Here is a 25,685-nt window from a genome sequence, read left to right as displayed (position 1 = left end):
AATATTTTCAAATATACCGTTGCGCGATCCTTCACAAATCATTCTAATCTATTTTATCGTCAATGTCAAAAGCTGTGCTGCTTAATATTTTTGTGGACACCATGATACATTTTTTGGTGAATAGAAGGTTCAAAATTACAGCAATTATGTAAAACATTTTCTTTTGATCAATTGAATGCATCCTTGCTTAATAAATGTCATTATTTTTTAAAACACCACAAACCTTTGAATTATACAATTCTCTCTCTCTCTCTCTCTCTCTCTCTCTCTCTATATATATATATAGATAGAGATATTTTTAGTAATATACACGACATAGAACTTAACATTAATTGCTTTTGGCATTTCATTGAAGATAAGAAGATAGATGCAAATCAGGTTAGATAGACAGATGAGATAAAGATAAATTAATCTCATTTATTTTGATCTAAGCGCAAATAGAAAGTGCTGTGCAACCATAAACCACCCCTTTCTTACAGACAAATGAAAAGAGAATCTCAGACTAGGCCAGTTAATGTGAAATCACTGGAGATGATTGATCAGCATAGATCATGACAGAGATTTGATGTAGAATGGGAGTGATTTAACCTCATCTTCCCTCACAAGGGCAGAGTTTGTCCTCTAGCCTATTTGTCTCTCTGAGAATCCATACACAAAGACCAAATCTTTATCAAATGAGCAAACAGAGTGCATGAATACATTCATATAGTCTCTGACATAAGGCTTAACCTATAGATGGTGTATAAGCTAGTGCTGTTGCTCCACCTGCAGGCCTCACACATAAACTCTAACCCCAGAGAACTTTGACACACTTATAGACATTCAGCCAAATACCCTTGATATTGAAAACCAGAAAGACACACAATGGCAGAAATGTTATGTATTTGTTTGTCAAAATCAATTTCTTCCATGTTAACTTTATTATAATCTCTAATTATGTATTAACCAGTCAAACTATAGAGAAAATATCCACACCCTATACAATATTCATGAAGACTCACATAATGAGCCGTTCGTATGCTTACACCCAGAGAGACAATAAATTGGGAGGTGAAAATAGCACGATACATGGGCCTAACCCTTAATTAATTCACACAGAATTCATGAGCTAGAGCTGCTGAAGAAGAGAATCTGCCTGTTCGTAATTGATGACAGAGGCATAAGGGTGAGTCAGACAGGCCAGTGTTTTGACTGAAGTGGATTAGGGAGTACACTACCTAATTACAGTAATATGATTACACAGCGACAGCTGGACCACTGCCACCATCCTGCAGCCCAATCCCACCCACGGTGCAGCTCAGAGCACCTTAAACACCAGCAGATCTCTGAACAACTCTCTTAAAGCGACAGTTCACCCTAAAATTCTCATTTTCATGATGCTTTCAGGTGCTGATGATTTCCAAGTACATGGAGGAAAAACATAAGTGAGGACAAACTACCTGATCACAAACAAGTAAGTGGTAAGGAAAATGTAAAAGAACGCTTTTCTTGTGTGGTCTTTTGTTCTTGCTACTGAAAAATGTCTGAGTAGACCTTAGGGACATAAGAGCGGATGTCCCATCAGGAAGCCCTCCTTGTAAGCGGTCTTTTCATGCTGAGGGTCCTTCCGTTAACATTGACAGCATCTACTGCGCTCGTGGCTCAACAATTCACTAAAACAGACGGACCTGTTGCATAAGATGGTGCATTAGTGTGACATTGAGTCCAAGATCAGATGTGTAGGTTTAAGACAGGACTCTTATGGTATTTTTCCTCTGTCATAAATCTGTATGTTGGGTCAACATATGGATTTACAGCGTCTCACAAGTTACTGCTGCCATCTGCAGATTCAAGGCTGCACTTATCATATATAGTATATGCACAAACACACTACAGGAGAATAGAAGACATCAGAATGTGAGCTATAGCTGTGGGGTCACAGCAGAGATAAGTCCAAAAACATGCTTCCCATAACAGGATGTAGGAGTGTGCTAAAATACACCAAATCCAACAGTGCTAGTGCTCTCATCTAACTGACTCACAGTCCAAACATTACAAAGGCATTAGTTTCCAGCATCATTTTTCCATTTCAGTTCCAACATTATTTAACATGTTGTGAGATTCAGAATGATTCAGAATGAATCTCAGAGGGCAAACATTCCTCAGTCTCAAATTCTTCCAGCCATTTAAAGGTCAGAAACCTTCCACATGCGAGAGAGTGCACTTGATATAAACGCTGTATTTTTGTATAAATGTTTCTGGATCGCTGGCAAAAGAAAGGCAGGCAATGTCTCCAAATACTGGAAATGTCTCTTGAATGGGGAAAAATGCTATTATTATTAATATAAATTTCATCAGTAGTAATTTATTATTTCTAATTGTTATTCTTTTTTAAATTAAAGCACAAACGTATAATGTATTATTATAACAAATGTATAATACATTTATTTTAGTGTTATATTACTGTACATATACTTGATTCATTTTTCATATAACAGTTCATATAAAAGTCTCATATTAATAAAACTAGTGCCCACAAGCTATTTTCATTATCGTCATATTATCATTTAAGGTCTGACTTAACATTTTAATTCAGCTTTTTGGTTAATGGAATAATTTAAATTTATAGTACTATTTGTGTTGTCAAGGGTGGAACTTGCCTCTTCAATAAGTGAGCAGGTCTGGGTTAAAGGTATAGTTCACCCAAAAATGAAAATTCTGTCATTAATTACTCATCCTCATGTCATGCCAAGCCCTAAGACCTTCGTTCATATTCGGAACATAAATTAAGATTTTTGATTAAATCTGAGAGCCATCTGACCCTCCATTGACAGCAACGCAACTACCACATTCAAGGCCCAGAAAGGTAGTAAGGACATCAATAAAATAGTCCATGTGACATCAGTAGATCAACCATAATTTTATGAACCTACGAGAATACTTTTTGACACAAAGAAGAACACATCTCTCTTAGTTCATCGTCTTTATATTCTGGTTTGAATAAGTAAGGCAAAAAAATCCTCTTTGTTGAAATCTTTAGACATGTTTACGAAGACTGTTTTATGTACAGTGTGCCTCTTCTTCTGCTTGTAAACAAGGTGCAGCGCATCCGGGTTCTACATCAGAACGCCGGCTCCTGTGGTTCTCTCTCGAACACGCAGTGGAGACTGACACAGAAGAGAAGAAATGGTTGAATTAAGTCATTATTTTTGTTATTCTTGGTGCACAAAAACTATTATTGTAGCTTCATAAAATTACGGTTGAACCACTGATGTCACATTAACTATTTTTACAATGTCCCTACTACCTTTCTGGGCCTTGAACGTTTCAGTTGCTTTGCTGTCTATACAGGGTCAGAAAACTCTCGGATTTCATCAAAAATATCTTACTTTGTTTCCGAAGATGAACGAATGTCTCACAGGGTTTGGAACAAGAGGGTGAGTAATTAATGACAGAATTTTCAGGTGAACTATCCCTTTAAGTACAAGGTCCAGAAGTTGGCTAAATACTATGAATATGTAGTCATCATCAAAACTATCATAGTATGGAACCTCAAACTAGGATTTACATGCTCTTTTGTCTCTTTGTGCTTGTTTTTGCTTACTTCTTGTGAAGTCAGAATCCAGGCAGCAGTGGGAAATCTAATGAACATATGGTGTTTGGTCTACATTACAGCAGCCATACGGTGAGGTAGTGCTCTGGAGTTATTGGCAGGAAGTCATCAGAAGTTGCTCTTCTCACAGAACGCAGAGAGGAAAGAGTAAATAGACAAGAATATGGCCCCACGCCAGCCTCCTGGGAAAAGTGTCCGAGCTCATCATGAAAGCCATTATAAAAAACAGTGTGATTCCAACTAGGAGGAAGAACAGTGGGGGCAAGAATCACACACTCCACAGTGGGGAAAGTATGCGCTCGCTGATGACACACGCTGAGCAGCCAGACAAACAGGAGGAAACTGTGTGCGAGCCATCGAGTGAGAAAAAAACACAGTGGAGGTCACAGATACAGAGCAGATAGGATGGCAATACAAACTGGGAGGGGCATCCCGTGCAGATGGAGCTTGTTCCCAGCAGGACCGAGATCAAATACTCCAGAGTGTTGGAGCAGGGGATATATTACTCATACTTCTGTAGAACTAACTCTCACTTCCTGTGCTGGATGATGTGAGAATATCATTCTCCTGACTAATCGAGCAGAGTCAGCTGACCATCAAATGGACAGCTTGGAATTTCGGAACATTCTGCTTTTGGTTTCTGGGGGAAAGTTGAAGAGATGCTAACTCATTACAAGGCTAAATTTCAACCACATGTTTGTTTATTTCTGGCTCCAAAAAGCAAAAGAACGGGAATACAGCCTTGAATGGACGTTATACGATGACGTTCTGGAGAAGACAGTCAGAGGAAATGAATAATCTTGAACTCTGTTAGGTAAAAGGATGTGGGTTTGGAACTAATTATTTTGTAAGTAGTAAAGTGGTGAGAGTACATGGTGATTTAAATGGCCTGTTTCGAAGAAGCCCTTCCTGTATGAGCTGTCAGCCATTCACAGTCCTTTTGGTTAAAATAGCTTTATTCAGTTCAAAAGAGTCATGTTAATAAAAATCACAGTAAATTATGTTATTTAAAAAAAAGCAATACATTATTTGTGGTCCTGCCTGGGCACTCAGTCAACTGTAGAAAACATGGGAAGGGAATGAACGAAACTCAAATTTGTTGGACGCCACACAACAAAGCATCTTTGAAATCTAAAGGTCACACATGACTAAGTCTAACTGGATAAGATGTAAAAAACAAAACTACAACAGTAAAAACAGACTGATAACAGTAGCTGCCACTTGATACATGGCTATTCTCATTGTATTACTAAAACTGCTGAAGCGTCTCGTCCAATGTATTCGAGAGGTAATACTTTTGGCAGACACAGTCAAGCTTGTAACATGTTTTTGATTTGCTTGGAGGTAGTCTCATCGTTCAAATGTTTTGTTGTGTACCTGTGAGAGTCAAGAGAGAATGTTTACTTAATGCATGCTTATTACATACTGCATGGTTTTTGGCAGAAACAAAGACTTGGATTTCTATCATGCTATAAGAGTCCAGTAAAGCTCACAGACCTGAGGGCATTAAGAAGCCCCTCCACACTGTTGGGCGGCTGATACCGCAGTACCTTAATGCATCCTTTCATCTGTGTCATACAAAGACAGACAATAATATTATATCATTTGTATTTGTATGCAGTTTGCTTTTAATAGGGGTGATCACATTAATTTAGTAAATTACTGATTTAAATGCTTATTTGGTGATCAAATGCATTATTTTTTTTTATGTTTTTAATGTATTGTACTGTTAAACTGACAGCCCTAATTAAATTATTTACACAAAATATATTAAAAAAACTTGATTTAATCTCTGTATTTGTATTTTAACTCAGATTTGTATTTGCTTTGTAATTAGACACATTAGCAAATTCATTTAGTTAGTCCCTATTTTGAATTTATTTTAACTGTGTTAAATTGAACCCTAATTTTTAATTTGACCAACTAATCAGCATATTAATGTACTGTAATTGAATTAAAGGAATACATTTAAATAAAATAACTTTTACTAAAAGGACCAGAAAACAGAATAAAGCATACATCGATTTTGGAGGATTTTACGAAAGCTCCAGCTGGATGGACGTAGTCATATAAGATGATCACCCCCACCATCACACGCAGACAGAATAACACTGTGTCCTCACTGGCAAAACGACTGCTGTACTCCCTGATCAATACACACACACACACACACACACAGACAAAGACACAGAGGATGAATTAAAAAGTTACAGGCTGCTACAGAAGAAAAAAAAGGCCAGTGATAAAACACAAACATATAACTTACGGTGTCTCTAACATGACTTTACACACACTTGCCATCGTACTCAGACAATCTGTTGTGTTCTCTACAGGCAGTTCTGCATGCTGGTCAGATAGAGAGAGCAAAATATCTTAGTAACGATTGTTTGTAATGAGAAAACAGTGATTTGGAAGTGAAAGTGATGGAGAAACATTTTTATGTAGATGCATTGCCGAAGTATGTATGCATGTTTTGAGAACTAATTAGGTAAAATTTATTCATGAGCATCTGGAGCATCCATTTATTTAACACCCATTTGAGTGGTTTGTGTTGTGTAAGCACTGGTATAATCAAAATAAAGCAGAATTTAACAACCACCTACCTTTGATACAAATTTAGTTGTGGCATCGCTTAACGTTTTCAGCATGGGCGTGGCATTAGCATAGAAGAGAGACATGCGATTGGCCAGTTCGTTGTCAACCTCATTATGCTCTTCTGTCTGTAGAAAGAACACACGTTTCGTTTTTTTTCAGTATCTAAATGTGAAAAATCCATACTTTTGAAGATTTAAACTAAAGGGGTCAGTTAAGGCCTTGGGCTTTTTGGAGGTTACGAATGCACGTTTCCTCGGTCAGCTTTACTTAAGTAGTTAATCATGGAAATGGATGTAGAAATTGGGCATTCTGGTGCGCTGAAAATGCATTTTAGCTGACTTGAAACATTTAATTCATTACTCTATGCTAAAACGTGAATGTAAATCCTGCTTTAATCCACAGACTGCAGACATGTCCAGAATTCCTAATACGTGCTCTTCCAGAGCCGAGCTCATGTTTCATGAGATGAAAGCGGCTTTCGTAATTATTCCTTGCAGAGAGTGCTTTTAATTGGCGAGGCAAGGTCAACGATCCTTGGTGTCAACCCCTGCTGAGCCGCTCCCTGATGATACAGCACACGCTAATGAGCCTGAAGTCGTTAGCACGCGTTACTGACTCGACGTCAACCGAACGCACTTCAGCTCTGTGTCAGCTAAAAGATAAAAGCGGGAGGGAGACGTACAAAATAAATAGCAGGAAAAGATGGAGAGGATGAGATGAGTGCGATATCTCATGTTTCCCTGACTCAGGATCTTGTGCTGCTCTGCCACCTAATGATCCAGACCATTAGAGAACAGAAGAGCTCCCATTAACCCCTGTGACACGGGGGAATGAGGTATTACTAAAACATAAGCCGTCTGATAATGAGGCACATTTCCATACAGAGCAGGTTTACTCACTGTTTGGTTGATGATACGCATGCGGCTCAGGGTCCTTCTGTAGTAGCTGAAGTCATTCTGGATGGCTGGGTTGGTCATCTGGAGAGAGAGAGAGAGCAGGTGAGCATTTAAATGCAGAACTGGCAGCTTAATATTGCATTTCTGCTGAATATGGGAATGGGAAACATGTTAACATGGCATTCATGCATTTTTCATTTTACTGTGAATGTATGAATTCGAGTGAGCAGCTAGAAAATGAAAAGAGCATATGGGCATTTCATACACCGCTGGGTTTTGTCACAGACTTCATCAGTGCAGTAATCTAGACAATAACAGATTCTCTATGGCACCTTTGAAAGAAAGTGTACTTAGTTTTCCATTAATTTGACTAATTGGTGGCAACTGGACTTTGTGTTCCATTAGTTCAACTAATTAGCTGAATCACTACAGAGCTAATTAAGTTAACTATTTTGATACAAAATTCAGTGGCTTACTAATAAATTCTATCATGCACCTTCTCTATAGCAATATGTGTGTTACAGCGGCTGCTATCAGTTTCAGAACGAAACTGTTAAGAAATAAAAGCAGCTTAGGATTCAGCACTTTTTTTAGAAATGAAAATTCACCCAATCTATTTTCTAAATGCATGTTACAGATGTCATCTTTTAGTGAATTTTTGCAGTTTTAAAGCTAAAATATATCACTTAGCCTAGATGGAATTTTTGTATGTGTGGTTGGGGGAAATCAGTGTAACATTTTACTAAATGTTGATTTTTAGCTTTTTCTGAGTCCAAAATCAGTGCATAATGTGTGTTGCAATGCAGCATGTTTCCTTGAAGGATTCACAAATAAATGTGTTAATGTATGATTCTACTTTAAATCATAATTTATAAGAATATAATTGGATCTGAAGACAGTAATTATTACAGTAGCTGTTTCCTTCCAGAACTGCAAATTTAACTTATGTGCAAAACTGGAATATTGGAAAAAACATTTGCGAATAAAGCACAAATTGCGAAGTCCATCCAGCGAGACGAAGACAACAAAATCACTTCATGACAAACTGGCACCAAATATCACTCAGAACAAGGTAATTTGCTGCAATAGGAGAAGCCACTGTGGTATTTAATAAATTACTTCACCTCAGAATGCGCAGACATAATGTAATAAACGCGGTCATGTTTTACTGTTATCTTACTTTTGGAGGCAGATGCCTGCTGTTTGGGAGCGCAGTCATGTAAGACAGTTCTGAGAGGTTGTTATATCAAACCACTTTGACAACAGACTTTGTCTCAGGCATTTCAAAATGACCAAAACAACATTTCAGCTGTGTAATGAGAGCAGTTAGTCTTGTTATGCCATCTCATTGTGCAAAGTCACATGACTTTTTTGATGCACAGAGGAATTTATTAGGTAAATGTGATTTCATCATAGAGCCTATGCACATTTTTTTTTCGGATAAAGAAATGTATCTGTATCTTTTATCTAGAATTTATGCACGTCTTGGCGTTTCTATTCAGCATTTTTTGTGCGATAGCCCAAAAATGTACATAAAAATAGGTAGATGGAAAGTGTTTTTATACCTTCCCCTGCGGTTTAAAAAGATATTGCATAATCACTGCCAGTATAAATATAATTTACAGATTTTTAACGGTCAGATGAGTTAATTACAGATTTTTGAAGGTCTGAAATGCCGGAGACAGGATGCTGGAGTTCCACTAACAACACTTTTGCTCCACATCCTCTCATTCTGCCTAATTGTTGATTTTGCCCATCTTGAAGCAAGAAAGATTAGACATGTGCAGAATGGGTGTGACCTGAGGTTGCCTGGTTACCTTCAGCTCATCGAAGCGCAGCGTGAAATGCAAAATCTCAGCGAACTGCCGTGCCAGCGCCTGCTCCTGCTCCAGATGCTGAGTTGGGCTGCAGCGCGAGCTGGTGAGAAACTCCAACAGGCCCTGCAGAGCGTCTTCTACACAAGACACAAGAAATAGGACTGCCAATGCTTTTGGTGGATAATACTGGGTTTTGGTCGCTCTGTTTTGACAAAAAAATGAGGCAGAGAAACAGAGTGTCTGGCAGAGGAACACAGCTGTGTGTTTGACAGAGAGATGTTAGGTCAGTCTGACCCTTTGATGTTTCACCAGAGCCTCTCCTCCAGAGAGAGCACTGCCATTGGCTGGTGTTGATGTGTGATTAAGGGCCATGTCATGTTTAATTAGGTCATGACCTATTTCTCAACATCAAACCCTCCATCTGAATCACTCAAACCCACAGATTTACAAGCACAGACAGAGCATAAAAAGTAAAAACCCACCACATTTTTCACAGAGCATATCACGTACTTTGAGACATACAAGAGTATAAGACAAAATATTTCTGCAAATACTGATTAGCAGAACAAATTAGTTAATATGGCATTTCCCATTGCTGCACCAAGTACAGAATCACTCTTTGGATTTTATTGGATATGAATTGTCCAAATGCTATGTGATTTTCCATATCAACCGTAACATCGACGCCACATGTACTCAGTTGTCAGATTTTTAGTGCATTCAAGGTATATGTTTTATCAGTAAGCATGTCAAACTCAGAAATTACATTTACATTTAGTATAAAAAAAAAATTAAATTAAATTGAACTCAGAAGCTTGCCTTTGTTAGAATCAGCTAACATATGCTACTGTTAGTTTGGGGTCAGTAAGATTTTTTACTTTTTTGAAAGACATTAATATTTTATGCAGCCAAAATTACAGTGACCGTAAAGACATTAATGTTGGAAAAATTTCAATTTCAAATAAATACTGTTTTTTTCTATTCATCAAAGGATGTATCAAGCATTTTTAACATTGCTAAGAACTGATAATAAATCAGCATATTAGAATGATTTCAGAAGGATCATGTGACGCAGAATACTGGAGTAATGACTGCTGAAAAACAAAAAACAGTCATTTTTAAATTCTAATAGTATTTCACAATATTGCTGTTTTTATTGTATTTTTGATGAAATAATGCCTTGGTGAGCATAATAGTTTTGCACTTCTTTCCAAAAAAAAAATAAAAAATCTTACAAACTTCTGAATGGTTTGGTATGTTCCAGAAAATGTATTTACTTTGAGGATAATAAATTTATCATTAAGGTACAGTAAATCTGGGGTGGGCACTGTCAGAGATAACAAGAGCTGTGTTTTTGCTGGATGTGGTGAAAGAAACTGGCCTTGCCCAAAGAGCGTGCTAATCCAATTATGACGCACTGCTGCTCTGTTTATGGCTTGTTCCCTAGGAACATGCACTGAATCAGAACAGAAATACAACTTCCCAAGAATATTTTCAAAATATATAGTATAATATATTGTGCAAAGTCATGTAGCTGTGATTCAACTTTAGGCTCGAGTCCTTACATTTATGAAAAATGCAGTCTTGCTCATGTGACATTGCACACAGTCCACATAATGACTTGTTACATATAGCTGTATGACAGTAGGCTGGTTTCAGCTCTCTGGTTACATTTGTTTAATTGAGAAAGGCTTGAGTAAGAGCGTATGAGCTGACGTAAGAGTAAGGACAGTTTAGTAATGCCTAGTCTTATATAATCTCGCTATCGCCAGCTGCTGACGTACATGCTCTTACAGTAATGTGTTCCATCATACTGCTGAATTAAGCTTCAAGAACGATCATCTCAGAAAATCAAAACACGGTCCAGAACAGATGCTAATACTACAGTATATGGTAAGTGGGTCAGTGGACCATATATCCCTGTGAGGAATTGTGAGCGAGTAGATCATTAAAAATGTCCTCTTATTTATCACCTATGCCTCCAGGTAAAAATAGCCATACGTGTTATTATTTATAGTTCTGTGTGCTGTGCACATTAATGCAAAGAGCAAAACGACATACCCAGTTTTAGTGAGAACTCATAAAACTTCTTTAGTTTGCCAACCAGCGGGACCACAGAGGCCCACGCTCTTTCTTGCACACGCTCATCATTGGGATGCTGTATGGCCTGAGGAGACAACATGCACACATTTAAACACAACATAAAGAGAGCTTGTCATGCAAAGTAACATAAAGCCCAGGCTGATGTGCGAAGAACCTGAAGTGCATTATTGATGTACTCACCTGCCTGATGGCTTCACCTGCACCGCTATATGACTGCAGGTCCTGTAATACACTCATAGCCTCTGTTAGCACCTCATTGACCTCCTCCCATACTCTCTTCTCAGCTTCTGTGGGCTTGGCATCTGCAGAGGAGAAATCAGCTCAGTCTTAGATGTGCTGCTGCATGTCATGTCTTTGGTTGGATTTGAGGTGGAGTGTTATTGCTTAAATATTTATATCCATATATTTACATTTTTGGTTACACTATTTTTGAAATTATGTTTTTTCCTATTAGAGGAACTGCCTTTTCAACCATTGTAGCTTATTAGATGTAAGAAGTTAAATGCAATAAAACATAGTTATAAAGAATAAAAGCTTTAAATATAGTTAATAATTTATAATGATGATAATATTAATAATAATAATTATTACTATTATTATTGATATTATCAGAATTATTGTTGGACTATTTAACAGTAATAGCAATTATGAATAAATATCATTTTTAATCAAATAAATACTATTTATATACATATATATATTTATATATACTGCATTAGTAATATTAATGTTATTTATATTAATATCAATGTTATTGTATATTAATTTATGTTATTTGTAATAAATATGATTATTATGATCATTATTACAGTAACTGGTAACAGTAATTATTATTATTATAATGATGACATTATTATTAATGATTATATATAGTTATAGCAATTAATTAGTAATTATATTAATATAATTATAATATTAATTATATACTATATTATACATTATTAATAATTATTAATGTTGTTTACAATAAAAATATTATTATAATATTCCCAGTGTTGTTTCATGTTATATTGTCAGCAAAATTACTGTAAATAATTTGTGAATAGGTGCTATTTCTCCCAGCCCTCAATATCAGATAATACAGGTTGTGATTATTCACTTACTTTCAAAGTCCAGGAAAAAGTTCCCTGTGTTGTTGTCAATGTCTCGTGTGAGAACCTTAATCAGATTCCCCATCCCGATCTGTCAGAGACCTAAAAAACAAGATAAAAAGAAAAAGTGATGCAAACTACTTTATGAATGATGATTTTTGCATGCGATTTGCAGTTCTTTGAAAGTCAATGATGGTGTAGTAAACACCATTTGATTTGCCTATACAAGAACACATTCAGGTCGACTCAATTCGCATCAAGAACTGTGACACCTGTGTTCACGACAGCAAACATCTGGCCACACGTATGAGTGTGGCAAGCAACATTACCCTCCTGAACACACACCCAGTTTGCCTGCAGGTGAAAGCACACATGCTGCTGGGAATGCAGTAGGACTGCAGCACTCATGGGTGGATCCTACTGCAGGATCATGTCGCCCTCTAGCAGTCAAAATCTTCTTTAGTTCAAAACTGACCGAAGTCCCCCTCCCTTTGGGGTGAGGGCTACATCATTATAAGAGTCATATGTTCCCTGAAAAGAGCACACTCTCATTCTTATTCATCTGCTCTGAGCTCAGCGCTCCCGCAGTGAGTCACTGCCTACAACAGATTAAATAACATCAAGAGAACAGACAGACCTCAGAGTTAAACAGCGTGCCAACAAATTCAAAGCCCAAGGTCAGACTTTTCTGTTCAAGCCGAAGAGAAACTTTCTTTATTTCCTTGAAGGACTTTGTTTCTCCTCTAAACGAACAGCCTTGAAAGTAGGTAAATGGGTTGCTACAGTGTCTCCCTGACCTACAGTGCATCCTGCAGTGTGAGTGGGGGTTTGTTGTCTTTATATCTTGGCGTACTCATGTTCTCATGGCATTCAGGAATTAAGAACTGAAGGGACTAAATAAGCACTGCTATGTTGATCTGTCTTGAACCGCCTAAGCCCCCCTGTCAGCTTTACACCCCTCAGATTTGGGGGGATGGTACCATCTAAACCGAGGCTGCTCATTTGACTACAGCATACACACCCTGCAATTCTATTGGCTAAGGAGGGAGACCGAACATTCTGCTGTTTCCATGGAGCCTTAAAATATTTTTCAACCCAAAATGTGCTGACAGCCAATAGGAGCGGAGCACAGGACTACTTGACAGGACTTAAAAGTACTTGAATAATAATGAGTGCGGTACTTGGAAAAGAGATATGACTCAAAACAAATTTAACTCAAAAGTGGAACAGTTTGACAGGGTAAACCTCACAAGCTTTCTTGAATTTTCACAAATGTGCAAAGTATACATTCAAATTATAGACAAACTATTAAAGCAAAAAGTCACTCAAGTTCGAGTATCTCAGTGATTTTAGGGATGTTTTAGGTAGATGCAAAGCTGTTCAAAATTGTCAAATAAAATGAATAAATGAAATTGGTAAGGCTAACACTATGATGATAATGATATAAATGATAAATGGTTATGAATATTATATTTTAAGCACCAATTCTCATTATTCCCTAGCATGCATATTAATAGCATATTGGCTGTTTATTAACTATTGTTGCAAAAGCTATAGTTAATAGTAAGTTAATATAGAGAATTGGACCTTAAAATAAAAGTGTGACCAATTAATTTGATATTTTTACTAATACTTTTTTTTACTAAAATATAATATTATTGATTTATTATGTATTCAAAAAACTCTGTTCTTATTTTTGCTTGTTAATAAATTATAAATATATAATAAATAAACACATCATTTATAAATTAAATCTCAGTATTTTCATAACCATCATTTATTTTGATGATCAAAAATGGAATTTATATATTGCAGTGTTTATTACGACTAAAGGACTATAACTGTTCATGAGGCAAATGGTACAGGTACAAAAAACAAAAATCATGCTTCTAAATTTAAATTATTAGATGATCTCAGTGAGCAGGACTGAAATCCCAGTTACTATTAGCAGAATGTGTCCTCATCTCAGTTAATAACAGTGGTGTTCTGTTCTGAGAGAGCGAGCGAGAGGGGATTTAGATGATGGGTGTGAATGCAGTGGGCCGTTTCTTCCCCACTGCAGTACTCATGCACCAGCGTTTGACAGCATGTGCCTCCACGTGCTTTCGCCTCCACTACTACTACTACTACCACCCAACCAGAGAAGAATACAACCCCACCCTTTTCCTCCCCGCTGCTGCTTCATATGACAGAGTCACGTGGCTGGAGGGGAGGCTCTGCAGTGAGGCGGTCTGCGGCAGTGCAGAGAGCGCAGACAGCGCTCCTCCTGACCCAGATTCCACCGCTGCCACGTCACACCGGGTTAACATTACCCCCAGAATGGCAAGACATGGACAGATTTGCTGCACGTTGCCCCCGGCTAATAATCACACACACACACCTCTGGCCACACAGAGTCCGTCTCTTCCATTAAAAATTTAATTAATCAAGCGAACACTTATTGTGATGATAATACATGTAATACATATTTATGTATTGCATATATATTAATTATAATATTGATTATATAAACATAATATAATATGAATTATTTGTTGTTAATATTAACAAGATTAAGTAATTAAATAGCCTATTATTTTTATTGTACATACAAAATTTTATAACACTAACATGACAATAAATTATGAATAATGATTTCTAATATCAACTATATATAGAATTATATACATATATATATATATATATATATATATATATATATATATAGAATTATATATATATATATATATATATATATATATATATATATATATATAGTAATTGTTATATTATTCTTTATTGATTGTTATATATTATATTATAGGACACCTTAAAATAAAGTGTTACCTATTATTCTTTATTAATTAATTATGTTGTATTATTTATATATAATATAAATGTTAATTTAATATAAATATCATGAATGTAATTAATAATATTAAGAAAAGCACTTTGCTCTGATTTTACTGAATTAAATGTCAACCCAAAACAAGAGCTTGATTTTCTACCATCAGGAGGGAAAGAGAGAGACAGGCGCGTGTCCTGGACAGACAGACAGTCTACAGATGGACACAAGTATGCGGGCCGGCCAGCTGTGACAAGGCAGAAGAGCGTAAGGCATGAGTCAGACAGACAGAGCAGTCACTCCTTCCTCTGCCGCATGATGGAAATTCTGACATCTGTACCCTTCATTTAGACCCTATAAATACCACAAGACAATCAGATTTAATCAAAAATATTGTTGCTACATTAGCCATTACACAACTGTTAAGAATCCGTCTGCTATGAAAGAATATTTATGACAATATTTCTGGTGATTTGTCTGTAATTTCCCATACTGCTTCAGAGCGGACAATGTTATTTAGATCTGCAGCTGTAAGCAGTCCCTCATTAACCTGTTAGGAACACAGCTGAACTTAACATAAGCCTAAAAATAAACCCCTACAAAATCACCTACAAACCGTCTATCATTCGCCCCTGCACGACATTGGATGTGAGAGACACTGAGTCCATCTGCCCACAAGCTAGAAGAGATGCAGACACAACATCCACCCTCCTCGCTATCATTCTCCCTGAAGCACACAGAGGTGTCACTGAACTGACACATGAGATTTACACATCTAACCAGACTCGAGATGACCTTTAAATGTAAAGCTTAATATGACCTTCTACACGATACTTTAAAGATGATATGATACTTTTTAAATCACGATACGATGTGTCAAGCTGACGTGACCTTGAAAAAGCTACAGACATACTGTTTTATATCTACTTCATAAGAGGAAGGTTACTACTGTGCATCTGTGTATAGACCCTGGGAACTGAATGGTTTTATTGCCACCTGGTGGACATCAGATGCTATGTTTTAAACCTTGCCTTGCTGACTTCAGATCAGAGTTGTGCACCATTCAAAATTCTGCTGAGAATGCACTGTAAATTCTAAATTCATTCCTTAACTTAAATTGGATTTGCTGTCAATCAGAATCAGGGTTCAGAACGGCAATTTGAATTTGAAAGTAAGAAAGTAGAATTAAAATAGAAATTGCAGTGCATTTCTTAGAATTTTGCATTTAAATGCTGTCCTAAAGCCTTGTCTGAAAGTTTGGGAAAACAAAGTTTTAAAAGCCCTGAATTTTAAATGTTTATAGAATATGACGATTTAAATTATTTTGCCACAACTACAAATTGTTGCAATTAGCTATCAAATCTTAACACGCAGTGTTTTCCAGATTTACATTTTTGAAAAAACTTAATTATAATATAAAGTTGTCACTTAATACAACTTAACATTTTAAGTTGACTAACCTTAATTATTTTTAGGCTGTATTAATACTTTTTAAAATATTTTTGGTCAGAAACAAGAAAGGACTTTTTTGGCACCTTTTTTTATAGCTATTTTTATGCCTTTTATTGAGATAGGACAGTACAGAGATGACAGGAAAGCACTGGGAGGAGAGAGGGGAGCGGGATTGGCAAAGGACCTCGAGACGGGAATCGAACTTGCCTTGAGCTCAGTTGCGCTGTATGTCGACGCACTAACCACGAGGCTATTGGTACCGACATTTGCACCTTTTTTGACCTTATATGGACCATGTCAATGTTATTTTTGTTAAATACATTTCATACTAATAAAAAAGCCATGGCTATAACCAAGCCCATCACAATAAATAAATGAATAAAATAAATAAATAAATTATTGAAACATCTATTAGTGCCTTAGTGAGCATCAGATGCAGAAATAATGGTTGACACCTCTGGTTTACACTAAAAGCATTGCCAAGTGGCAACTGGCTAACAGTTGTGTTAATTTTGTTAATGTGTTAATGTGTTCATGTTTGCACTTATACTTTGAGCTCTCAGTTTCAGGTCATAGTTCATATAGTTTTATAAATTACATTTATCATTAAACCTCACAGGGACGGGCAATCCCTTGTCAACTCCAAGTCAGAAGGTTCATGTTCATAGGAGAATAATGTTCGATTCAGATATTCATCCTCTGTCCTCAGACCAGCCAGATGCTCAATAAATAAGATAGATAAATCATTGAGATTAAGATTGCTTGCTATTCAGTTATGCTGTTTATGGGCCCAGTACTTTCCTCCTGAACTAAGAGGAAGGCAAGTTTGCTGCATGAAGTTGATTGCATGACATCAATCTCACTTGCAAGACTGGCTACCTTTATACCTTTTTTTTTTACCAAAATGCCTGTTTAAAATAAATTTAAATGAATTATAAACATATTTATACAATAACTTTTATAAATTTTATAGTGAAATGCAAAACTGAATCAGTATCAGTTTAGTTTAACAGAACAAAAAGCAACATTTTGAATCCAAGAAAAAACACTGTGCAAAAAACAACTTTTTAAAAATATAAACCTTTTAAAATACGCCAACATGAGCTTGTTTCCTCTCACAGATGCTTTCCTGCACTCACTAACATAACTTCTGCAATGCATGCTACTGAAATGCCGGATTCACTTCTCTATACCTCTTCCAAAGAAAAAAACAAGCAGCATGGAAAAATGCCACAGGCAGGAACACGAGAAACCTAATGTGAGCCGCAGCTATCGGGCCTGTACAAACATGCTTCCGCTGGCATGACAGCACAGGTGTTTGTTCTCTTCTGATTTTTTGCACAGGTACTGCTGAAAAACACCCATGCTGTGTGTTCTTAGTGTCTAAATACCTTTTCTGCACCACGTGAGGGAACAGATGATAATTACTTTGTATCTTAGAGCAGAAATGCAAGTAAGCTGCCCATATGAATGTATCTGGGGCAGTCCTCGAGCTAGCAGTAAAGAACAGTGCTCAAGAGTTTTTAAAGAGCATCTGACCACAAAAAGGTGTCAACTTCTGTTGATTTGTTTGACTGTGAAGACTGATAAAGCGAGCCTGTCCTACCACAAAGCATAACCAGGAAGTTGAATCAACACTAAAAAGGGTTACCTCCTTCACAACAATACTTCTCAAACTGAAAACAAGATACAGTAAGCTCGCTGTTTTTAAATATTTATTCAGTCACCAATGTCAAAATCCACACACTCAATAATAATACCATAATAAAGTCTAGGCTACTAGCTTTTTTTGTTTAACATCTTGGCTTTATACAGATCCTACATGCACTCAAAAATAAAATATAGACTGAAAAATAACAATATAGACCTCTGCATCAAAATGTAGTTAAAACCCTTGCTAGATATGTGAAGGGCGTACTGCTTCAGTTTGTCACACATGCCTTAAGGGCACGTAAAGTGCCACTAGATGAACCCTGCAGTACAGGAATGCTCCGCTAAATCCAGAAACACAATCACAACTTGACATCTCAAAGCACACAGCACAGAGAAGATGCTATTGATCTGCATCTTTCAGTGATCAAAGCTGTGCAGGTGTTTTTGCTGCAATATTGCTCTTTATAAACTACTGTCTGGAAAAAACAACTAAAGCTGCTATGCATGTATTTGCATCCATCAATATTAGCTTTTGCGTAATAAAGACCATAAGTACAATAACTATGATTTTTTTTTGTGATCCATTCTCTTTTTACATAACACATAATATAAGTTTAAATACATACATAAATACACTTAATACATGTAATACCTCATGTAGTGTAGTTTATAATAAAGTCTTATAAATTATGCTAAAATAGCCTAACCTAGTAATAACCTAGTCTGCAGAGTCAATATCTGCACACGTCTTGGTGTTTTACTGCTGACACTGGTCTGGAGGTCATAATGAAGGATGCTGTGACAATATTTATAGTTCATGCTTTAATTAAAACCTGTGACCTTGCACATCACAGACAGTTCTGCAGTTCCGCAGAAGAGGACAATGACATGGTAGATGAGTGCATATATGAACAACAAACAAAAAAGGTATTTGCTTGCATGCAGAATGTAGTTTCATATAGGCTGTCGATTTCTTTGGTTGCCATGATCATGCAAACATGGAAATATAAGGGAATTTCAAATTAGTACGCCTGGAAATTTTTCTACGCCTGGAAAATGAGAATTAATGAAGTAATGCAAGCATCATGAAATTCTTAAGTCATATACATTTCTATATATATTTTATAGTTAATGCTCTGTTCTAAAATAAAGAGATTGTCCACAAGTTTTTTTCCATTAAACTTAAAATACTACGCGTTCCTTGCTTGAGAGAGAACACACTTTCGTATTTTATGCAAACAACACATTAAATACACAAGTTACCATGCATTCATAAAAAAGAAGAGGGTTTACAATTATTATTGGCCTATCTGCTAAATTATTTAATAGAGACTGTGAGGAGAAACACTTCAAAGAATCGTTTAAAACAGTTCACAATATGGTCTGCAAGATTCATTAGTGAATCAGGCTGAATCAAAATCCTTATTCGATAATCATGCATATCTAGAAAAGTCATGTAACGTTATGAAAATTAATTGGCCTAGGAGTGATAACCCTGTGGTTACTTCAAATGAACCGCGCAATTGTGTCGTGAACATTTTTCATGTTAAAATGATTAACAATTATTTGAATAAACAGCCATTAGCCATGTCAAAATAAACATCGAATAATCTAGATTTCAACCTGTGGCTGTATATGACAGTGAAAATGTAGGAACTTTGAAATGCGTGTTTTGAATAAACAAAATCAGGAAGTGGCATGATCTATTTGAACACAGAGGAAGTCTGAAAACTCGCACCATTGCTTTTGTTCATGAGAACAGTCTCGGTTTTTATAATAAAATTCACTTGTTTCTGCTCAGCAGCAGACAAATAGGCTACCCATAAGACAAGTGTATACATAAACAAACATATAACAAGTCATGTATCTGTAATCACCGTCCATTACAATGAATACAAACCTCAAAGTCAAGTGAAATGTGATCAAACGCCTTGCTTTCATACAAACGTTGTGAAGTAAAAGTTAATTTTCTATTTAAAATCCTTAAACTTGAATTTAAATTAACATTGAGCTTCATTTTAGTTTAGTTTCAGTAATGTTAGACTCAGGTTGTCTTTAGACTCTCTCCTCACCTGCGTGCTGAAGAAAACAAACATTCTCTCGCGCCAGGTGTCAGGTTGCATATTTGAATGGTATTGCATCTTAATCCAAGATTCTTACCTTAATTTCCAGTTAATTGAGTGAAAAGTAAATATAGGGAAACGCCGAAGAACACCCTGCTCAGCGGATCATTGTGAATTGTGTCTACATTTTCCGGATTGGCCAATCAGAAGTGTTGCGTTTGACGCGCAGGTTGAGCTCCACTCGACAAGCTCTGCCTACATCTATAAAAGGAATTGATTTCGAGAGAGGAAGATGACTAGTTTTACTATGCATGTAGCGTTCTCTATCTGTTTTGGATGACTTTGCTTTCACTTGTGTTTTGAGCTGAGATATGCTAATTGCACGCTAAACAGCGCAAACATTACGATAGAACGCTCGCTTTATCAATGAAGCAACGCTCGTGTAATGGAAATATGGAAATACTCCAGTTCTTTTGCACGGTATGGGCCTGATGCAACAGGTAAAGTTGTGCTTTATGGGTCATTCTCAGTTTCCAACCATGGTGACTAACGTGACTTTTTGACATGGTGAAAAAAAAAGAAGAAATCCAATATAAAAGATAAATATTTTTATATTAACCTGTTACCCTGCGCCCCTATTTTTGAGCATTTTGTAAAAAACGATATAACCAAATAAAAATGTCTGTAGCTCTTGAACCCTAAGGTCTATATTTAAAAATCTGGTGTTGTTTGAAACTAGACACTTGATCCTTTGTTACTCTAGAGTCATAATAACTCAAAATTAGTATAGCAATAGAGTAAAACAAGGTAAAATATACATGAAATTGACTCGCGATATGTTTTAATGAAGCTCACTAAGGGAAAAATGGATGAGACTTTCATGCCAAAGGCCTGAAAACACCATAAAGATAAAGCTGAACATCTGACCATGTTTTGATTCAAATTTGAGGATGATACTCCCAAAAATGTAGTTTCTGTAAGCTTTTATTTAAAAAAAATCTAGGCGTCCTTTCAAAAAAGCCATTTGGAGACCCCAAATAGACACTTTGTAAACAAATGTCCAAATGAGTCAAAACTACATAATACATATATGTATATCAATTCAGAACTGCTCTGCCCACCAAAACACACAATAAAAAACTATTTCTGAACAGCATTTGTAGTGCTGACTCATTTAGTCATTTGGTTAGTCTACAAATGGCATTTTTGAAAAAAAACGCCTAAATATTTCCTGAAATAAAATATGAAATAATAAATTTTTTATAGGTAAAGACTTACAGAAAGTACATCTTTATGGTATTTCATTTCAAGAAAAGCTTTGGAAAAGTCATTTGGATATTTTATTTCAAGAAAAGTCTAGGAATCCTTTCAAAAATGCTATTTAGAGACTCCATAAGACACTGCATACTACATATGTATATCAATTCAGAACTGCTCTACCAATGAAACCACAAAAAAACACAAAACTATTTCAGAATTTGAACATAACTAAACAGTCTTTATTCTGAACAATTCCAATAATGAAAACAGTGAACCAAAACAGATTTGATCATTTTTGAACTAGTGAAAACACAAAACATGCAAAATTCATTGTTTTTACAACATTTGTATTTTTTATTTATTTTATATGGTGAATATTATGAATATTACTATTTTACTAATATAGTAATAGATTACTATTACTAATATTACTAAATAATAATAAAAAAAAACTATTTACAGTATTTACAGTGGAGGAAGACGCTCTAGCAGCCACTAAAATGGTTTTTTTTCTGACCATCTGGATTCACCAGACCTCTGAAAAGACAGGGAAGAGTGAGAGAAAAAGAGTGAGAAAGTGTGTAAGCAAAACAAATCAAACTTGCAACACTGTTTACATTTTGTACACACACACACACACGCGCGCACGCACACACACACACACAATAACCGGGACATACCCACAAACAAACACACCCACCCACCCACACGAACAAAACTCATGTAATCCCCTCATATTATCCCTCTCCGTTGTCATTTTTAGAATCTAAAACAGCTAACATGAAACAAAAGCTGCAAATACATGATAAAGACACATAAACATTCAAGAGGAGGGTGGAGACACTTACGTGCTAATGCTATCCACGCTTCCCAGCGATCTCAGCGCGTATTCGGCTACTAAATTAGCCATTTTTCTCCCCACGTCCTCCAAAACACCACCAAACGCCACAGAAACACTTCTCAAGTCGAAGATCCATGATGGAGAGATTCAGATGTGAGCTTTGGACAACATCTGTTCGCTGATAGCCAGTCTGTGTAGCGCCGCGACGCCATTATGTGTACGCTTCATGCGTAACCCGAGAGCGCACGAAAACACACGGACAATACGCCGAGCTATTCTCTAAACAATCTTACGTAAACTATTCAAACTGTCAATCACTTTAAACGTCCTTGTGGTTGGCTAACACTTCCATCCATCAAAACTGTGCTGGCGAGGCATTGGCTGGGTTCAAACACCCCTATTGTGATGTGTCCGGATTGACACCTCGCTGACCCATTCACGGACGCGCTTACTGTCCCGGGTTATAACAGCTCCTGCGATTGAAGGAGAGAGACGAGGGAGGGCTATTCTTACTCGGAAGAGACGATTCTGCTGGAAATAGATGGCGTTTCAAAGCTAGAATACGAATTATAATCGATATTTATTGGAAAATGGACGCTATCGATAACTATAACTCGAATCGCTTATGTAAACAAAGGAGGATCTATCGTGTTTTCCCCTATTTTTTCGTTGTTTTGGATTAAAAAGTGGATGCATTTTGAAGAGTGGACCCTTCTCTTGAAATGTATGCTGGTGTGTCTTGGAATAGTCTGAGCTGACCAGCGCTATTGGCGATCAAACGTGAGTACTGCGGTTCGCTTTGTTCATTTTAAATGGCCGGTCTTTCAGCATTTCTGTTAACCCTTTCCTCTCTGGTGTATTGATTTCAAAAACAAGCTCACATCGTTAATCTTGAGTGTTTTAGCTTTCAAATGATATATAGTTAATGATAATTGATTGAATATTGTTCTAAAACAAAGGTAATAAAAAGTCCGACCACGCCCGACCACGCCCTTCCGGCCCGCCCGCGGGCCGATGCGGGTTAACAGGTTAACATTTAAATAATATTAATAATCCCATCAAAATAATACAATACATAGTAAAACACTCAATAGAGGCTGATTTTCAGTCATTAATATCAAAAATGTTGTATTAACATTTACTTATGTTAAATGTTGTATTTAATAACATTTTAATATCAAATTATTTTTTATTTTTTAAAGGACATCAGTGGTGTTATTAATGTTTAAAACATTTTGAGGGAAACAATGTTTAATGTGTATGTGAAATTCATGAAGATTCATGAAAAAAAAGTCAGTGTCCTTTTCAATTAGTATTGATGTTAATACCATAAACCAATTTTTTTTTTACTTACACTGTATGTCAAATAACCCAGTCTGAAGAATATATAAATAAATAACATAGATGGTTTCAACGTAAGGTCTTTATTTTAAGATTCGAAGACTTGATAGCCAAGTTTGATTTTCTTTCTGACTGAACTTACAGTGCAGAAAACACAGAAAAAAAGATGAGTGGCAAAATTCATCCTAAATTTAACATTTTATTCACTTAAATGTGAAGTTGTCCTTTCGACTGTTTCCAGACTTTATTATGCTACAATATTAGAAACACAAGAATCCATGATCTGGAGTTGTGCTGGATTGAACATCTAAACAGATAGACGTGGTCCAACAGCGGGCTCATCAATGGGCTCTAAACAAAACAGTCCAGGAATGGTGCGTCCATAACTTTATACCACAATCTTGTAAGTTGTTTTGTCTTGTTCACGGAGCAAAGATGTTCTTTGAGCTGAATTCCTGTTATTTATTCCTTAGTTAATATTATGTAATCGTAACATGACCTAAAACAGAGAAACAAAACCCATAATAAACTACACTCGAAGGTTCAATCCCTCACCATGCTGAAACACTTTAGCCCTATAAATGTCAAATACTATCATCATCAAATATAGTACAGGTGGAATTCATTAATACATCATCTTTTGTTAATACAATAATAGTTAAAAACCAAGAATGAATGCTGGTTTCCCTGATAGGGTAACGAGAAAAGAGGCAGCGTTAGTTCATTCTGAGTCATACCGAGTCAGTCACTCACTGCCGGGTCCCCTTGCAGCTCATTTCAATGTAAATGAACAAAACAAACCGAAAGAAATCACATTCCACAGTCACTGTAATCAAACAACAAAACTCCTCTCCTAAGCAACCTTTAACAGATTGTGTTCTGCTCAACATATATCCATTTTTATACAAAGCCAACAACGTTTGACCAGTCAGATGCATGTACAAGTGAAGCTTCATAAATTATGCATGATTCATGACTGATAACCAGAGACCAAATGCATAAGGTACGCTGTTGTATGATCTAATAAAAGAATATTGACAGGAACACTTTCCCAGAGCTGAGGCATTGGTTTTGTCAGATTTGGCATTAAACGACAATGGGGAAGGAATGAAGCGGTCCCACAGATGCAACCAAGGCCGCCACCACAACAGACACTGAAATGTTTAACCAATATGAGCTCTTTAGTGGTTCATTCTTAAATTATTACTGGTTATATGTGGTAACGTCCTTGGATACAGTCGCCATATGAACATACCGGTAGAAAGTGGTAGCAATTTTCTAGGGCTGTAAATTGGTCTTCTACTCACTGAGGCATTCAGGATAAAGATGATTCCTGTCTTTTTTTTCTTTTCTTTTTTTGTGGGTGATGCAAACCGAATGAATGCATATTTTGTTTATGTAGAGCAGATGAGATGTTCAAACCTTTACATTTTGGTTTTGATCCCTGACCAAAATCCCACTATGCTGTGAATTTCAACACTGGTATAGTATTTAAGTATTCTTGCTCATCATTTACGCCTTCTAAAAATTCAAGAGATGATCTTTTTTTCTTTTAAAACAGTACACTAAAATGTCTAGAGTCACTCTGGCTCCATAAGCAAGCAGGGTTAACATACATTTGCACAATTGTACATTATACATACGTACATAAATATACACTTACATCTGTGCATATGTATGTACAAAGACACACTTAAAATGGACATACATATAATTTTATATGTGTGCACATACACAAAGTTACAGCATACATGTTAAGTGCTAGATTTCCATGTATAGCTACTGCAAACCCAGTTTGGCATGCCGGGCTGCCATGGCTACGATAATACTGGTAGGCAGGATAACACAGTTTATGAACAACACATAGTTTACACATTTCACCCTTGAGGATTAAGGGAGCATGGGTTTGATACTTCATGTTTCGTTGGTTTGGAGACCGTTTGGGTTTCAGCAGCTATGTACAGAGGCAATGCCCACAGTCCAGTGTGAGGCCAGAGAGAGCGGAGCTTGTGCTAGTTAGAGAGCCTCTCGGCTGCCGCTTATACGCTGTCAGTCTGACAAAATGTGCACGAAGGACATTGGGAAGACCCCTTTCCGTTCAGGCTGCCCCTCTATGTGACCGATCTGTAAAAAGGCAGGTTGATGAATGTGACAGTC

At 36.5% G+C, this 25,685-nt stretch overlaps 2 protein-coding genes across 3 annotated transcripts in view; both read right to left on the bottom strand.

Moving 5' to 3' along the window:
- Positions 1-4,272: 4,272 nt before the first annotated feature.
- LOC306846025 (CYFIP-related Rac1 interactor B-like) lies at positions 4,273-20,297 on the bottom strand. Its single transcript, XM_079379092.1, has 11 exons — positions 20,184-20,297; positions 12,107-12,196; positions 11,184-11,305; positions 10,962-11,067; positions 8,901-9,037; positions 7,087-7,164; positions 6,196-6,312; positions 5,859-5,938; positions 5,612-5,738; positions 5,090-5,160; positions 4,273-4,969 (listed from the first exon to the last, which is right to left on the bottom strand). Exons 2-11 carry the CDS (start codon positions 12,177-12,179, stop codon positions 4,903-4,905), a joined length of 978 nt encoding a protein of 325 aa, XP_079235218.1. The 5' UTR covers positions 12,180-12,196; positions 20,184-20,297; the 3' UTR covers positions 4,273-4,902.
- Positions 20,298-23,598: 3,301 nt separating this feature from the next.
- LOC306846339 (arf-GAP with SH3 domain, ANK repeat and PH domain-containing protein 1-like) overlaps positions 23,599-25,685 on the bottom strand; it is a 46,169-nt gene continuing 44,082 nt past the window's right edge. For both annotated transcript variants that reach the window (XM_079379654.1, XM_079379653.1), the window contains one exon: positions 23,599-25,652. In XM_079379654.1, the coding sequence (XP_079235780.1) occupies positions 25,578-25,652 (75 nt within the window). In that variant the 3' untranslated portion in view covers positions 23,599-25,577. The remainder of the gene's footprint in view (positions 25,653-25,685) is intronic.

The sequence above is a fragment of the Barbus barbus genome, assembly GCF_936440315.1.
Source record: "Barbus barbus genome assembly, chromosome: 26".
NCBI lineage: Eukaryota > Metazoa > Chordata > Actinopteri > Cypriniformes > Cyprinidae > Barbus > Barbus barbus.
Note: the sequence above shows the minus strand (reverse complement) of the source record. Positions and strands in the feature narration are given on the sequence as shown.

What these genes read in the sequence shown, in the direction of transcription:
- LOC306846025 (XM_079379092.1), bottom strand. Translation starts at nt 12,179, where the DNA reads ATGGGGAATCTGATTAAGGTTCTCACACGAGACATTGACAACAACACA. An exon ending in CAGGTGAAGCCATCAGGCAG is followed by an intron (nt 11,068 to 11,183) that starts GTGAGTACATCA and finishes TTGTCTCCTCAG; the next exon opens with GCCATACAGCATCCCAATGA. An exon ending in TGCGCTTCGATGAGCTGAAG is followed by an intron (nt 7,165 to 8,900) that starts GTAACCAGGCAA and finishes CTCTCTCTCCAG; the next exon opens with ATGACCAACCCAGCCATCCA.